At 48.4% G+C, this 15,257-nt stretch overlaps 1 protein-coding gene across 2 annotated transcripts in view; it reads right to left on the minus strand.

The window, feature by feature from the left end:
* The window catches only part of DNAH2 (dynein axonemal heavy chain 2), a 101,874-nt gene that overhangs the window by 25,058 nt on the left and 61,559 nt on the right, over positions 1 to 15,257 (minus strand). For both annotated transcript variants that reach the window (XM_081578522.1, XM_081578523.1), the window contains 19 exons: positions 11,414 to 11,632; positions 11,073 to 11,190; positions 10,730 to 10,866; positions 10,072 to 10,209; positions 9,825 to 9,983; positions 7,684 to 7,836; positions 7,416 to 7,507; positions 6,943 to 7,141; positions 6,567 to 6,791; positions 5,377 to 5,481; positions 4,513 to 4,701; positions 4,230 to 4,315; positions 3,963 to 4,093; positions 3,654 to 3,803; positions 3,141 to 3,308; positions 2,803 to 2,963; positions 2,406 to 2,545; positions 1,007 to 1,139; positions 757 to 896 (listed from right to left, as the gene is read on the minus strand). In XM_081578522.1, the coding sequence (XP_081434648.1) occupies positions 757 to 896; positions 1,007 to 1,139; positions 2,406 to 2,545; positions 2,803 to 2,963; positions 3,141 to 3,308; positions 3,654 to 3,803; positions 3,963 to 4,093; positions 4,230 to 4,315; positions 4,513 to 4,701; positions 5,377 to 5,481; positions 6,567 to 6,791; positions 6,943 to 7,141; positions 7,416 to 7,507; positions 7,684 to 7,836; positions 9,825 to 9,983; positions 10,072 to 10,209; positions 10,730 to 10,866; positions 11,073 to 11,190; positions 11,414 to 11,632 (2,843 nt within the window). The remainder of the gene's footprint in view (positions 1 to 756; positions 897 to 1,006; positions 1,140 to 2,405; positions 2,546 to 2,802; positions 2,964 to 3,140; positions 3,309 to 3,653; positions 3,804 to 3,962; positions 4,094 to 4,229; positions 4,316 to 4,512; positions 4,702 to 5,376; positions 5,482 to 6,566; positions 6,792 to 6,942; positions 7,142 to 7,415; positions 7,508 to 7,683; positions 7,837 to 9,824; positions 9,984 to 10,071; positions 10,210 to 10,729; positions 10,867 to 11,072; positions 11,191 to 11,413; positions 11,633 to 15,257) is intronic.

Raw genomic sequence — 15,257 nt, forward strand, 5'->3', positions numbered from 1 at the left:
CTAAAATAGTGCCTGGCACAGAGTACATGCTCAAAATACTTGTTAAATGAATGAATAAATGTTGGCTATCATTATTATTACAAACGGCTTTCTCTTCACCTTGATTGAAATACTAAATCCAATAAACAAGAGGTGTGTTTTTTTTTTTTTACCTTTTTCTTATATCCTTCAAAGCAAATTATTGTGTTGTGCACATAAAAAGACAGTCAATACAACTTAATGAATGAATATATAACTTGGGAATGGTGGAAAGTCTAGAAGATATTAAAGGCAGAGAGAAGAGGATATATATTGCCAAATACACCCATGATAGAGTGTCACAGTTGCAGTGTGGTTGGGATCATGGACATCATTATTCCAGGAGAAAAGGACACAGAGGTGTATAAAGGGGTCACAGCCAGAGGGCCCCTGAGATGGCCACATCCCCTGGAACCCCTCTCTTGGTTTAACTTCCTGCACAGAAACAAGCTCCCCACCTGTTTGCCATTCAGATCCCAGTCCTCGAGTCAGTCCCCTTGGCCAGCTCCTGGATATTTTCCAAGACATCACTTCACCAATAGCCCTCAAAAGACACCAAGCTCCTGGGAATTCCCCAGTGGTTCAGTGGTTAGGACTCTGTGCTTTCATTGTAGAGAGCACGGGTTCCATCCCCAGTCAGAGAACTAAGGTCCCACATGCCACAAGATTCAGCCAAAACAAAACCAAAAAATCCACCAAGTTCCCACGCCCTCTGTGCCCCCTACTCTTCCATCATACTTTTTATATCCAGACACAAGTTCCAAGTAGTTAGTGGGCGTGACGTAGTTGTGTCTTCGAAGTTCCAACAGCATCTTCTGGGAGTATGTGGCCACTGACCAGTGCATGGTGACGAAGATCTGGGCCACTTTCTTGTGGATCTGAGGTCAATGCATAGAGGTTATGAGACAGGGCAGGAGTAGAAGCAAACAGAGAACGGAAATGGGTGGGGGTGCAGGGGGGTGAGGAGAGATGGGGAGGAGGGCCTCACGTTTTCCTGGGTCCCCAGATTGGCTCCCATCAGGTACTTCTCAGCCACCTCCAGCAGGGCCTCGCGTGGCCACTCTGAGAACCAGTTAATGGTTGTGCAGTTCACCAAGGCTGGGTATTGGCGGATCCAGTTCCTGGAGGGGGTTGTGAGAGGCAGTTAAGTCCATTCGCAGACTTGGCCTTCAGCAACGGTCTTTGCCACAGGTTCACTCATCCCCTATGAACCCTGAAGCCCCATCCTCGTGCTCCTGTGCGCCTTGTCCAGATTCTGCTCCCCTCAAAGCTGGTTCGGTGCAGGATTTAGAAACAGCTTCTGGGGTCAGAAAGAGCCAGTTTCTCACCAACCAAATATGGATCTTGGGCAAGTGGCGTGACCTTTTGAACATCAGTTTCCTCACCATGAATAATGAATAACAAAGCATACTAACTAGAGTTGTTAGGGGATTCAATGGGGTGACACATGCAGGATGCTTAGCCCAGAGCTTGGTACATGGTGAACACACCACAAGCCAAAAATATTCAAAGATAAACAAATTGGTGACCCCAACTGCCTCTCTGCAAAAGTTCTCTGTCCTTCCCCTCCTTTCTGATGCCCTTCAAAACACGGAGAATGGATCCCATGTGGTGCAGACACACAGGGAATATTATTCAGCCTTAAAGGGGAAGGCGATTCTGATGCTGGCTACATGGATAAACTTTGAAGACATTATGCTAAGTGAAATAAGCCAGTCACAAAATGACAAATACTGCATGATTCCATGTCTATAAGGGATCTAGGGGTGGTCACTCACAGAAACCGAAAGTAGAAGTGTGGCTACCAAGGCCTGGGGGTGGTGGGAGAAGTGGGCAGTTCCCACTGGGTATGGAGTTACAGTCTTGCACAAGAATGCTCTGGGGATCGGCTGCATAGCAGTGTGAATGTGCTTAAAAACGGTTAAAATGGTGAAAGTTAATTTTTTTTTAAACCACAATTAAAAACTTGAAAACGAAAGAAAAAGAAGAAACAGCCTTCACCTTCCAGAAAAATAAAACTGATCTACCAAAAAGGAGAGGATGAGTCCCATGTAAGCAACAGGAACTCTCTGAAAGTAGGCACAGGCTGGGACTTCCCTGGTGGTGCAGTGGCTAAGACTCTGCGCCTCCAACGCAGGGGGCCCAGGTTTGATCCCTGGTGAGGGTACTAGATCCCACATGGCACAACTAAAGATCCCGCAGGCCGAAGCACGCCCTGGCGCAGGCTGCGACAAGGAGACGCGGAGACGCGGAGACGCGCGTGGCGCGGCGGGACAGGCTGGAGCTACTCCGGAGTCTTGGGGGCAGAAGGCAGGGAGACTAGGAGTGGGGAGGAGTGTCCCCCCGCACCAACTCCCGAGGGAGAAGAAGGCCGACACGGGAGTCACCTGAAGGGGTCGCCCACGGGGCTGAGGCAGAGGACGATGTGCAGGTTGTTCCGCACGCGCTCGATGAGGTAGGTGAAGAGGCTGTCCGAGGACTCGGGCACCTGCTCAGCGCGCGCCTGGTCTATGATGAGCGTCTGGATCTGGTGAGCGCCGGCGCCACAGTCAGAGGGAGGAGGTTTCCAGGACAGCACTCAGGGCGGGAGGGATGAGGGAACAGCGGGAGACATGGGGTGTGGGTTTTAAGGCCGCTCTGCCCACCGGGGTCGGGGGAGGGAAGAAGGCCCAAGAGGAACAGTTCTTCCACCTAATGGGGGAGCTAGAGAGGGGGCGCGACAGCGGCATCCTCTGGACTTAGGAAAGCCAGAATCAACCGGTAGTGGGTGTAGAAGCATCGCACCTCTTCGAATTCATCCGCCTTATAGAGATTGGGGACCTCGCCCGAGCTAAGGATGTTGTTGATGTCCTCTAGGAATGATTCGTCAGCAATCTGGGTGTCCACGAAAAGGAAGGACGTGGCCTTGAGCTCCACCCCAGCCTGGCGATACAGACGCTTGATATCTGGGCCAGAGGAGACAGAGACCTTTCAGATTCACCCTTCTGTCTGTCTTTCCTCTTCTATTGATTAGGAAGCCCTCCCCCAGCCAGGGACACATATCCTCCCTACCTGGCTTCCCTCCCTCCTGCTATTTCACTCCCAGCCCGAAACCCACTTCCGTCTCAGAAACCCAGCCTTACCTTCTCGGAATTCCTGCCTCCGGTAATGTTTGGTGACTTCAATCTGGAAGGTGATGTACTCGCAGATGGATGAGGCCAGGCGGGCCAGACTCTGGCGCCCGCTGCCCCCAATGCCCACCAAGAGCATGTTGCCCCGAGGCTGTCCAATGACGCGCACGATCCGTGTGACTGGAGGGAAAGAAGGAGGATAATGAGTTGGCTGAGCAAGCTCAGGGGACCTCTAGGTCCTAGGCTGGGGGCTGGGACAGCTGACGCTGCAGTAGAGGGACCCACCAGTGTGGGAAAAGGTTAGTACCTGAAGCTCGGGTAGCAACTCAACATTCAACATTCACCATGACTGTTAAATACCATCATCAAAGAAAATGTCCGCCCACAGACACAAGCACATCTGGGGTCAGGGAGAGGGCAACTTCTGGGGCTCAATTTGGGAAAGATCTGGGAAGAGATCCCCATTTCCTTGGAGTACCCTGTCATTGGGATGCTGGAGAAGGGCCGGGAACAGGAAGTGCTCACTGTGCTCGATGGCCTCTCGGAAGAGCACCAGCTGCATTGGCACAACAGCGGGTGACAAGTTGTACTCGTTGAGTGCCGTCTCCATGGCTGTCTTCAGGACTGTCAGATCCGTCAGGTCTTCGTACACCTTGGGCTCCCGCAGGAAGTCCCCTGGGTCATGGGAAGAGGGGGCAGATTCCAAATGCCTAGTCCTCCCCAGGCTTCCCCATCCCCAGAGGGCCCTTCCCCCTGGGCCCCAGTACCCCGCCTCTCCTTCTAACTCGTCTCCTAAGAATCTCCACCCTACAGGGGCCACAGCTCCTGGCTCACCAAAGATGGGAGAACGTTTGTTGGGACAAAGGTTATGAAACGTCAGGTCAAAGAAGGAGCCGAGTTTGTCACTTAGGATGCTCACAAAGGCTTCCATGTCTGCGACATCAACCAGTCGGTCAGAAAAGACTCTGTTGGGAGGGAGCTGGGGTGAGATCTGGGATTGAAGAGGAGAGTGGTCCTGGGGAGGGAAGCAGGAGGTGGGGGTGGGGCAGTGGAGGCTTGGGCTTGGGGAGGCCTGGATCTGGCGGGGCACAGCACCCTCACCGGAAGCATTCGTGGATCCAAAGTCGGGTGATGCTGGACTTGGTATCGTGGAAGTCCTTGTTGGCCCTCAGCATGCCCTGGAACACCTGGGAGAGGGGCGTGGCCAGCGGAATGGAGGGATGGAAGAAGGTCCCTCCAGAAGTTTTAGAGGAAGTGGCATTCTGGGATGGGGTGGTTTGGGGTGTGTGGGATGCTCCCACACTCCAGGGCTTACTTTGAGGAGGGGAGAATACCTCCAAGGAGGCTGTGCTTGGCCCAGGGGCAGGGTCAGATGGAGTTTCACCTTGGAGATGTCTCGAAGGTTGAAGAGGTAGTGGATCTTGGCGGGTGTGGGCAGGAAGCGCTGCACCACAGTGTTGTACATGTCCAAGGTGGCCTCGGTCACCACATTCCCAATGGGCTTCACTTCTTCCTCAAAGTCCTGGAGCTTCTGGTTGATCATGGTGCCGAATATCCGGATGATCTGGGACTCCTAGAAACAGGCCCTCAGACTCAATCTCGCAGCTCCTGGCCTTTCAGCCAAGGTGGGGACTCGGGTCAGTGGAGTAAAGCACTTGGGAGCAGAGTGGGGGGGGGGCACAAAAAACCCCTCAGAAATCAAGAGAAGCCATGCTTTAGTGTAATATTTAAAAATCAGAGTTAATGCAAACTGTCCACGACGAACAAATGCGAACATTTTAAATAAAGACGGGAATCCATACTGTTAGTTTTTCCTTTTGCCTTGGGCTCTCATGTAGCTCAGCATGGCACCATACTGATCTTGTATTTGTTTAAAACGCTGGTGTTTTGTTCATCCTGAATCTCGGTATTGATTTTTTAAAATATTGCATTAAAATATTATTTATCTTGATTTCTGAGGTTTGGGGACACCCCTGGGTTCATCCCTTGCCTATCCTAGCTGCTCCAGTCTCCTCTTTGGAGGGTGTGCCTTCCTTCATCTGCTTGGGCCCCACTCTCTGCCCACTGGGACTGTCAGGTTTCACACACCAGAGCCAGCTCAGCAGAAGCAAAGGTGCCTGCAGAGAGCAGTCTCCCCGCCAAGTGTCAGAGCTCTCTAGATGCAACTTGTGATCTGCGCCCTTGTTCTCCAGGATATGGGTGCTTTTGCCTTCTACAGCCCCTCCCCCAGCCCCCAGGATGCCCTCACCGTGGGGAAGGTCATGTTGATGATGTTAAATCGACTCTGCAGCCTTGGGGAGATGATGGTCCGTCCACCCCCAGGAGGGCCCATGGCAGCCATCAGGAACATGTCCTAGACAGCAAAGACCAGATGGGGTGGGTGGGGTCGGGGGAGACAGGCAGGAGGAGAAGACGAGGGGCAAAGAAATAGGGAGGATGTGAGAGGAGCCAGGAGGAAGAGAGGGAATGGAGGGACAAACGGGAAGAGGGAACAAACATGGAGTAATGGGGGCAGGGAAAGGTGAGGGAAAGGAAGGGGTTTGGGATGTTTTTAATGTCCATAAAATTACTAAGGCAACTTATTTGTTCTTATTTCTTTCTCTTTTTTTTGGCCGTGCCATTCAGCATGTGAGATCTTAGTTCCTTGACCAGGGATTGAATCTAGGTCCTTGGCAGTGGGAGTGCTGAGTCCTAACTACTGGACTGCCAAGGAATTCCCTATTTGTTCTTATTTCATCATTATAATCCATGTTCCCAACTTGGAAAATAGAGGTAAGTTAAAAAAAAAAAAACACACACACAACATTTGATAACATCTTCTGGACATTTTCTTCTATTTTAATATATATATTAATATATATTTGTATCTGTGTATGTATGTTCTTTCTCTTAAACATATGAATCTATTATTAGTTGAGTTTTGGACCCTGAGTGTCAGATAGATGAGCACTCCAGAAATCAGGCTGAAATGACTGCCCACTGATTCAGGAAACAGAAACGAGATGCTCAGGATCCTGTGGGAGAACAGCCAGGACTGACAGGAGATCCCTGGATCCTGGGTGGGGAGCGGAGAAGTGGTACCAGGGAGGTGGTTCCTGAAACAATGGGAGGTGGAGAGGCCTGGAGAGGGGTGTTGTGGGCAGCTCTGGTTGGCATCAGCGTTGCCATGGAAGCGAGGTGTAAGAGGCCTGGGAAAGGAGTGGAAGTTGGAGGACAGGCTCCCTTGGTCACAAAGCACAGGGCAATCAATGAAGAGAGTTACTGACAGGAATTGATAACCAAGGAGCCAGATGTCTGGGTCCTAAGAAAGGCAGGACCCTCCTCTGTGGGGAGGAACACAGGCTTATTGGACTCTATCCTGGGGTTCCAGTGGAGTGGGGACAGAACCCATCTTGGGAAGGAACAGAGACTCGAAGAACAGATTCTCCGGATGCTTACTCGAATGTACTTGATGGTCTGCTTCATTCGATCATACCAGAAGCCATAGTCAATCCAGAGGCGAATCAGCTCCAGCGGGGGCTGGGACCCAAACGTGTCCTTGGCTGGCATATTGAGGTCATCCATGAAGGTGATCATGCTTTTGCCTCCAAAAGGCACATAGACACCCTTGGTTCGCTTCTCCACCCTGCTCTCAATGATGCTCTGCACGTTATTGGACGTGGTCTGGTGGGAAAGGTACAGAATGAACGGTTGGGTCTCGAGAGAGAAATCCGAGGTTAGAGAGGCGTGTCCAGCGGGCACTTGGCTCCCAAAGGGGAGCAGAGACAGGGAGAGAGCAGGGGCTGGCGACCTGGCCCCGGGTCCTGCCACACACCTGCGCAGACATGTTGACTGTGAGCACTGACCACTGGCTGGAGGGCAAGGACTGCAGGACACTCTGGGCGATGGAGGTCTTTCCAGTCCCCACAGGACCCACCAGCAGGACGGGGTTCTGGCTGGCCACCATGGTGCTCACCAAGTAGTTATAGCGGACAGTGTCGACAGTGGGTACCATGATCTTATAGAAGGGGGAGCTGGGAGTGGGGAAAGGGACTGTGTCTCAAGATCATGGCCCACTCTTTTCTAACTCCTGCTTCCTTCTGCTCCCCACTCTTCCTCTGGCATCACTGCTCTCTGATCACCCACCCTGCCTCCTGTGGGGCCTGGGGATCAGGCATTCTCCTCAGGGACCCTGTCCTATTTCCTCTAGTTTCTGCTTCCTGTCCTGGAAAGTCATCTCAACTCTCTCGCCGCATCTCCCCCCACCGCAGTCCCAAGCCTGACCCGCCCCCCAGGCCCGGCTCTGACTTTGGAGGATAGCGCCAACTCTTAGGGAGCTTATCCTCAAACGATGTCCAGCTCCGCATCTTTGGGTCCACGAAATACTCGTACACTGTGTCCTGAGGATGAAATGTGTGTCAGATTACCAAAGCCTGCCTTTGGCTTTCCCTGCCCAGAAAAAACACTCATAGATCACTGGGAGGAAGAAAGAGAGCTGAGTGGCAGGCTGAGGCTCAAGATGTCTGAGGATCAAGGATATAAAAAAAATAGGACAGCTGGGTTGGAGGGCCCTGACCTTGTTGGGGAAAGTGCCCTCGATCTCTCGGAGGTAACTGTCGATCTTCTTGCGGCTGTCCTCATCCACGGAGGCACACACTGACCAGATCATGCTGAACACAAACGTCAGCTCTACCATGGAGGCAAAGTTCTCACTGTCAGCAGGGTTCACCTGCATGGAAAAGGAGAAGAGGAAATACCCTAAATCTATTAATATAAGAGATGGAGACCATAATTTGAAGAGATACATGCACCCCAATGTTCATTGCAGCACTATTCACAGTAGCCAGGATGTGGAAACCTCCTAGATGTCCATCAACAGAGGACTAGATAAAGAAGATGTGATACAGATATACAATGGAGTATTACTCAGCCTTTAAAAAGAATGAAATAATCTCATTTGCAGCAACATGGTTGGACCTGGAGATTATCATACTAAATGAAGTAAGTCTGACAAAGAAAAACAAATATCACTTATGTGAAGAATCTAAAAAATAATGATACAAATGAACTTATTTATAAAACACAAACAGACTCATATAAAACAAACATATGTTTACCAAAGGGAAAAGGTTGGGGAGAGGGACAAATTGGGAAGTTGGAATTAACATACACACATGACTATATATAAAATAGCTAAGCAACAAGGCTCTAGTCTATAGCACAGGATCTCTCTACTCAATACTCTGTAATGGCCTATATGGGGAAAGAATCAAGAAAGAGTGGATGTATGTATAACAGATTCATTTTGCCGTACACCTGAAACTAATGCAACATTGTAAATCAATTATACCTCAATAAAAAAATTTTTAAGCTACATAAAGGTAAATAGAAAAGAGAGAGAGAGGGACTTCCCTGGTGGTCCAGTGGTTAAGAATCTGCTTTGCAATGCAGGAGACTTGGGTTCGATCCCTGGTTGGGAAACTAAGATCCCACATGCTGTGGGGCAACTAAGCCTGAGTGCCACAACTAGAGAGCCCATGCGACTCAACACAGGCAAATAAATATATATTTTTAAAAAAGAGAGAGATGGAGGGGTCTATTTTGGCAACTCATCACAAAGACTTAAAATTTCCCTCTCTTCCAGGTTCTGTTTGGAAAACCATGTAGTTGTAGAGAAACCTAAATCAAAACATTTACATAAACCTACTAAGCTACAAAGACACCATGGGAAGTTGTGTTGAGACTCTGATGTCTGCCGTATTGAAACCAGAGTCCTTATTCTGTCCTTCCAGCTCACATCCGTACACATCTCACCATCCTCTTCTCAGGGTCTCTGCTACATCTAAGAGGTACCACATGCCAACACCACCCATCAGCCCGCCCTGCCCTGTGGGGGGCTGGCTCTCCCGTCTGTGTTTCTGCAAAAGTCATTCTGTTTGCGTAGACTGCCCTCCTCTCTTTGTTCTGTTCATCAGCCTTCTTCCCCCAGCAGTCCTCCTCAGCAGTTGAGTGCCATTGATACTCCATTACTATCATTTTCCCACACGTTACCTTGCAAGTTCACCTACATAGTTTTAATTTATATTAATCATACCAGGAATGACACATACTGTTATAGATCTTAATTGTTATATAACTGTATATTAATAGTAGAATGAGCTGGCAATGCCCTTAAAAACAATATGAACCATTTCTAGGCAGTGATTTAATCTCAACAGAAAAATATCCAATTTGGGTCCTTATGCCATAATTCTAAACTAAACAAAAATGTTCTTCAATATCAGTTAATCTGGAAATTTCTAAAGCCCCTCATCAGACTAGTTGGGGAGCTCCTCTCAGCAAAAACAGTATCCCAAGGGCTCACATACTCCAAGACTTAATACTTAATTTTCGAAAGAATGTAGAAATGAAGAACCAAATGAACTATCCTCAGCTCTTAAATACAGGCAGGAAATTATAGTGAGGTCCACTGTGCTCTATATCTGATTTGGATATAAATATATAGTTTGGCCTCGCAGTGCGTGTGTCCACATGGACACACGTGTGCACACATACATACCCCCTCACACACACCATTGCTGCCTCCACAACTGGTGAGGGCTCCTCTTGGAGTCTCTGCTCCACTCACGCCTCATGTTCCAATTGTGTCTCAGACACACCATTTCCCCGACATTTTCCCAGGAGGTTGGAAGCCCTTCCTGCCCTGGCCCTCCTCACCCCATTCTCCGGAGTGGCCAGGGCAGAGTACAGCTTGCAGAGGGAGATGATGCCGCTGTATTCTGGGAGGGGCACCAGCTCATTGCAGTTGTCCTTCTTGAAGGTCAGCATCTTGTCGATGAACTTTTCAAACATGCGCTGAAGAGGCTCGGCCTCCACCTGGCATTGAATGAGCAAGGGCTCTGAATTATTCTGTGCACCCCCCAGGCCCGACTGGTTACTTTCCGCTCCTCCATCTCCTTCATACCTTTGGCCTCTTGTCCAGCCATGACTGAACATAGGGCTTCCAGCCTAGGTCTGTGTAGTCAGTGTACACCATCCCACAGCGAGACACGGTAGCTGGGGAGGCCACTGCCAAGTTCTCCACTTCGAACAGGAGAGACACCTACAGATATACTTGGTCAGAACCTTGTCTTTCCCTCAATAGTAAAAACACCCAGAATTCTGATGCCTCAAGGTGTCTCTAATGAGTACCACATGTGGCAGGATGAATAAGGACCTAAGCTTTACAAATGATTTGCTTATTAAAAGAAATTAGGGCTTATTCAAGGTCATCCTTATGAGAAGTCTCTCTCCCCTTCGTATTGTTTGATTGGGTAGGAAAGGGTGGGCTCCTAACAAAAGCTCATAAATTATAGCCCAGGTGCACAAGGGCAGGTCATTCCCCCTTATGTCAGTGGCAATGAGGCTGCCTTAGTCTCTGCCACAGCGCATCCTGGTACACAGTTCTCCATACGATTGTCCTCAGCGTCCGAGGCAGACAGGCATCTCTTCTTCAGTCTCAGGTTGCCCTGAGTCCAGGTGTCCTCCTCCTCTTCCTTGTCCCTATAGAACTTCCTCTTTCCTCTTGCCCCTGCTCTTCCCCTTAACCCTGCCCCGGGGCCCTCCAGTTTCCACCCCCCAACCTGCTCAGGCATCGCGATGCGCTCTCCATTGATGAGGGTCAGCACTTTGTTATCATCCATGACAGAGTTCATGCTCTCAATCCACAGAGTGTCCACAGGGCCATCGAAAAGGATCCACTTCTCATCTGGTTTCTCGTCTTGGTAGGAGGTGGAGGAGAAGTAAACCACAGCTTTGTTACCTCGCCCTCCCTCCATGCTCATCTCCCTGGAGATGCAAGCAGTTGCTGCCTGGGATCTCTGCATTTCCCAAGCATTTTTTTCCCCCAAATTGAGTTTTCTATCCCCACGCTGCCCACCCCCTCAGGAGATTCAGGCTCTCCCCGCCCCACGACCCCTTGGGTACCTGCACATGCCGTCCTCATGACACTGGACAGGACGCCATCCGTCCATTCATTTGTGTTGAGGTCATATTCCCCATACAGCTCCCCTAGGGACAGTGCCTTAGGGTTCAAAGGGAACTCCTAAAATAGACACAGGAAGGGAGTTTTGAGCTGCCGGCAGACACAAATCCCAGGCTGTCCCTTTATTTCCAGACTCCCTTTATTTCCAGGTATTTGTATTTGGCCTTGGTCTCTCTCACCCCTCCCAGGCCGCCCTCCTGGTCTGTACTGCCCTCCCTACATCCTGGCGCCCCCGCCTGCTACTCAAGTCTTGGACAGAGGCCCCACTGCCCCAGCTCCGCACCCTGACAATGTTGAAGTTGGGCTCTCCCGCGCGGCACAGGGAGGACAAGGAGGACTGGAGAATCCGCCACGAGGCAGTCTTGCCGCTGCCTGTGCAGCCCACAATCATGGTGGAGTGGCGGGAATTCTTGGTTTCATACAACTGGATGACCTTGGTGAGGGTGAACGGGGTGGGCTGCAGGCCCATGTCCCGAATCTCCTGCTCAATGGTCTCCCGCAGCTGAGAGAAGGGGAAATAAAGGAAATGGAAGAAAAAGGGTGAGGCATATAGAGGGCTTTCAAAAGCTTCCCAATGTCTGGGAGGATAATACTCAAACGGTTTACAAAAGTGGCACCAGGGCCCTTTGCACCCTGGCAGTTGTTCTTTCCTTGGGAAATTGGCCAATTGCAGAGTTAAGAGATTGGGCTCTGGAGTCAGCCAGCCTGGGTCCCCAGATTTCAGCCATGTGAACTTGCGTGAGTGAACTTCTTTGAGACTAAGTTTCCTGTTAACTGGGAGTCATGATAGCACTTCATCCTCAGAGCTATTGTATTCAATGAGATAGTCAATGTGAAACACAATGTCTGATAAAGTTCTACAAATATCTTCTAATATCATTCAACAAATATTTATTAAGCCTCTAAAGTAGGTGCCAAGCAGTGTGCTTGGTGCTGAGAACAAATCAGTGTTTATCCCATTGCAGGGTCCATAGTCTAGTGGGGGAGCCAGACATTAAACAACTCACCAACTAAGTTAGAAAGGAACGCTTACAGAAGACAAAAACTCTGATTCGAGAAGATGCATGTGCACCAGTGCTCATAGCAGTGCTATTTCCAACAGCCAGGACACAGAAGTAACCTAAATGCTCACCAACATGAAGGATAAAGAAGATGTGGTAGAAAAGAATGAAATAATGCCATCTATAGCAACATGGATGAACCTAGATATTAACATATTAATTACGTCACACAGAGGATTAAGTAACTCAACAGAGAATGAGATGGTTGGATGGCATCACCGACTCAATGGACATGAGTTTGAGTAAACTCCGGGAGTTGGTGATGAACAGGGAGGACTGGCGTGCTGCAGTCCATGGGGTCGCAAAGACTCGGACATGACTGAGTGACTGAACTAAACTGAAGTCACATAGAGAAAGACAAATATCATATGATATTACTTATATGGAGTCTTAAAAAATTATACAAAGGCACTTATTTACAAAGCAGAAATAGAATCACAGACACAGAAGAAAAATTCATGGTTACCAGAAGGGAGAGGGCAGGGATAAATTAAGAGTTTGAGATTAGCAGATACAGCTGCTATATATAAAATAAACAACAAGAACCTATTTTACAGCAAAATCACTGCAGATGGTGACTGCAGCCATGAAATTAAAAGATGCTTGCTCCTTGGAAGAAAAGTTATGACAAACTTAGATAGCATTTTAAAAAGCAGAGACATTACTTTGTCAACAAAGGTCCATATAGTCAGACCTTTGTTTTTCCAGTAGTTTTTCGTTTTTCCAGTAGTCATGTATGGATGTGAGAGTTGGACCATAAAGAAGGCTGAGGGCCAAAGAATTGATGCTTTTGAGCTGCGGTGTTGGAGAAGACTCTTAGAGTCCTTTGGACTCCAAGGAGATCCAACCAGTCCATCCTAAAGGAAATCAGTCCTGAATATTCATTGGAAGGACTGATACTGAGGCTGAAGCTCCAATGCTTTGGCCACCTGATGCAAATTTCTGACTCATTGGAAAAGACCCTGATGCTGAGACAGATTGAAGGCAGGAGGAGAACGGGATGACAGAGGACGAGATGGTTGGATGGCATCACCAACTCAATGGACATGAGTTTGGGCAAGCTCCAGGAGATGGTGAAGGACAGGGAAACCTGGCGTGCTGTAGTCCATGGGGTCGCAAAGAGTCGGACATGACTGAGCAACTGAACAACTTTACAGCACAACGAACCATACAAAATATCTTGTCATAACCTATAATGGAAAAGAATCTGAAAAAGAATATATATAAATATATATGTAACTATATATTATATTAAAATATGTATATAATTATATATACACATATATATGTGGATTTACATACATATAAAACTGAATCACTTTGCTGTATACCCAAAACTAACACAACACTGTAAATCAACTAGGCTTCAATAAAAATTTTGAAAAACTAAAAAATAAACGAATGCTTATAGAACCGTGACACATGTGGGTCCCAGAAGAGTGTGACCTTTTAAAATACACAGCCAATGTAACCAAATAATTTCAGACATATGCAGGATTTTACTTGTATCTCTCAAATACACTAAGAGCCCTCACCTTTACTACTTCCTTCCACTATCTGAGAATTAGTTGTATTATCATGTTTGTGTGTGTTTATGTGTATGTATGTGTATTGAGCATCATGCCCCAAGTTTATTTTTTTTAAGATTAAAAAAAAAATATTTACTTGGCTGTGCCAGGTCTTGTTGCAGCACACTGGCTATTTAGTTGTGGCATGTGGGATCTAGCTCCCTCACCAGGGATTGAACCCCAGGCCCCTGCATTGGGAGTACAGAGTCTTAGCCACTGGATCACCGGGGAAGTTTCTTAATCTCTATTTTTAACAGGGCTTTCTCCTTTCTTCAACTATATTTTGTGTCCCTCAAACCAGAGACCTACTATTTTTACCCTCTAGTCTTCTGCCAAAGTGAGAAAGGAACGGCTATCCAGGGACACAAAGAAGGGGAGACCTGCTCCCGAGACAGTTTGCCTCCAATCCTTCTTATTTTAGCTACATCCCCTTTACTCAGTGGGCTCCCCTGATAGCTCAGTTGGTAAAGAATCCGCCTGCAAAGAAGGAGACTCCAGTTCGATTCCTGGGTCAGGAAGATCCTCTGGAGATGGGATAGACTACCCACTCCAGTATTCTTGGGCTTCCACAAGTCTAATTCCTTTACTCGGTGGCTCTGTGGTAAACAGTCCACTTGCGATGCAGGAGATGTGTGTTCGATCCCTTGGTCAGGAAGACACCCTGGAGGAGGGCATGGCAACCCGCTCCAGTATTCTTGCCAGGGAAATCCCATGGACTGAGGGATAGGCTACCCACTCCAGTATTCTTGGGCTTCCCTTGTGGCTCAGTCCACAGGCAGGCTACAGTCCACAGAGTTGCAAAGAGTCAGACATGACTGAGTGACTGAGGATTAGCAACCCCAACACCTACTTCCTACTTACAATTCTCCCTACTTCCAGCCTCTCAGGTTTGCTGAGAGTCACAACACAAGTCACTGCTGCTGCTGCTGCTAAGTCGCTTCAGTCGTGTCCGACTCTGTGTGACCCCATAGACGGCAGCCCACCAGGCTCCGCCATCCCTGGGATTCTCCAGGCAAGAACACTGGAGTGGGTTGCCATTTCCTTCGCCAATGCATGAGAGTGAAAAGTGAAAGTGAAGTCACTCAAGTCGTGTCCGACTCTTAGCGACCCCATGGACTGCAGCCTACCAGGCTCCTCCATCCATGGGATTTTCCAGGCAAGAGGACTGGAGTGGGGTGCCATTGCCTTCTCCACACAAGTCACTAACTGATTCATTTATTTCCTATGTCTATACTTCTGTTGTTATCACCTCTCTCATTTGCCCCATCCTTTCTGGTATAGATGCCTTTTTAAAAAAATCCCTTTATAGTAGTTGCAGCAGGTTTTCAAAAGGAAACAAAATTGTTTTTAATCTACCTTTTTACCTGGAAGTCCTCTCTGAATATAATGAGGTTGTTGGGTTTTTTAAATTTCAATTATATTTTTTCATTTGTAGCAATTCTATTGGTTCTTTTCAAGTCTATTCTGTTTAGAAGTCTCTTGTTCCTGGATCACAGTT

Source organism: Giraffa tippelskirchi, chromosome 3, assembly GCF_054371585.1.
Source record: "Giraffa tippelskirchi isolate mGirTip1 chromosome 3, T2T-mGirTip1v1.2.pri, whole genome shotgun sequence".
Lineage (NCBI taxonomy): Eukaryota > Metazoa > Chordata > Mammalia > Artiodactyla > Giraffidae > Giraffa > Giraffa tippelskirchi.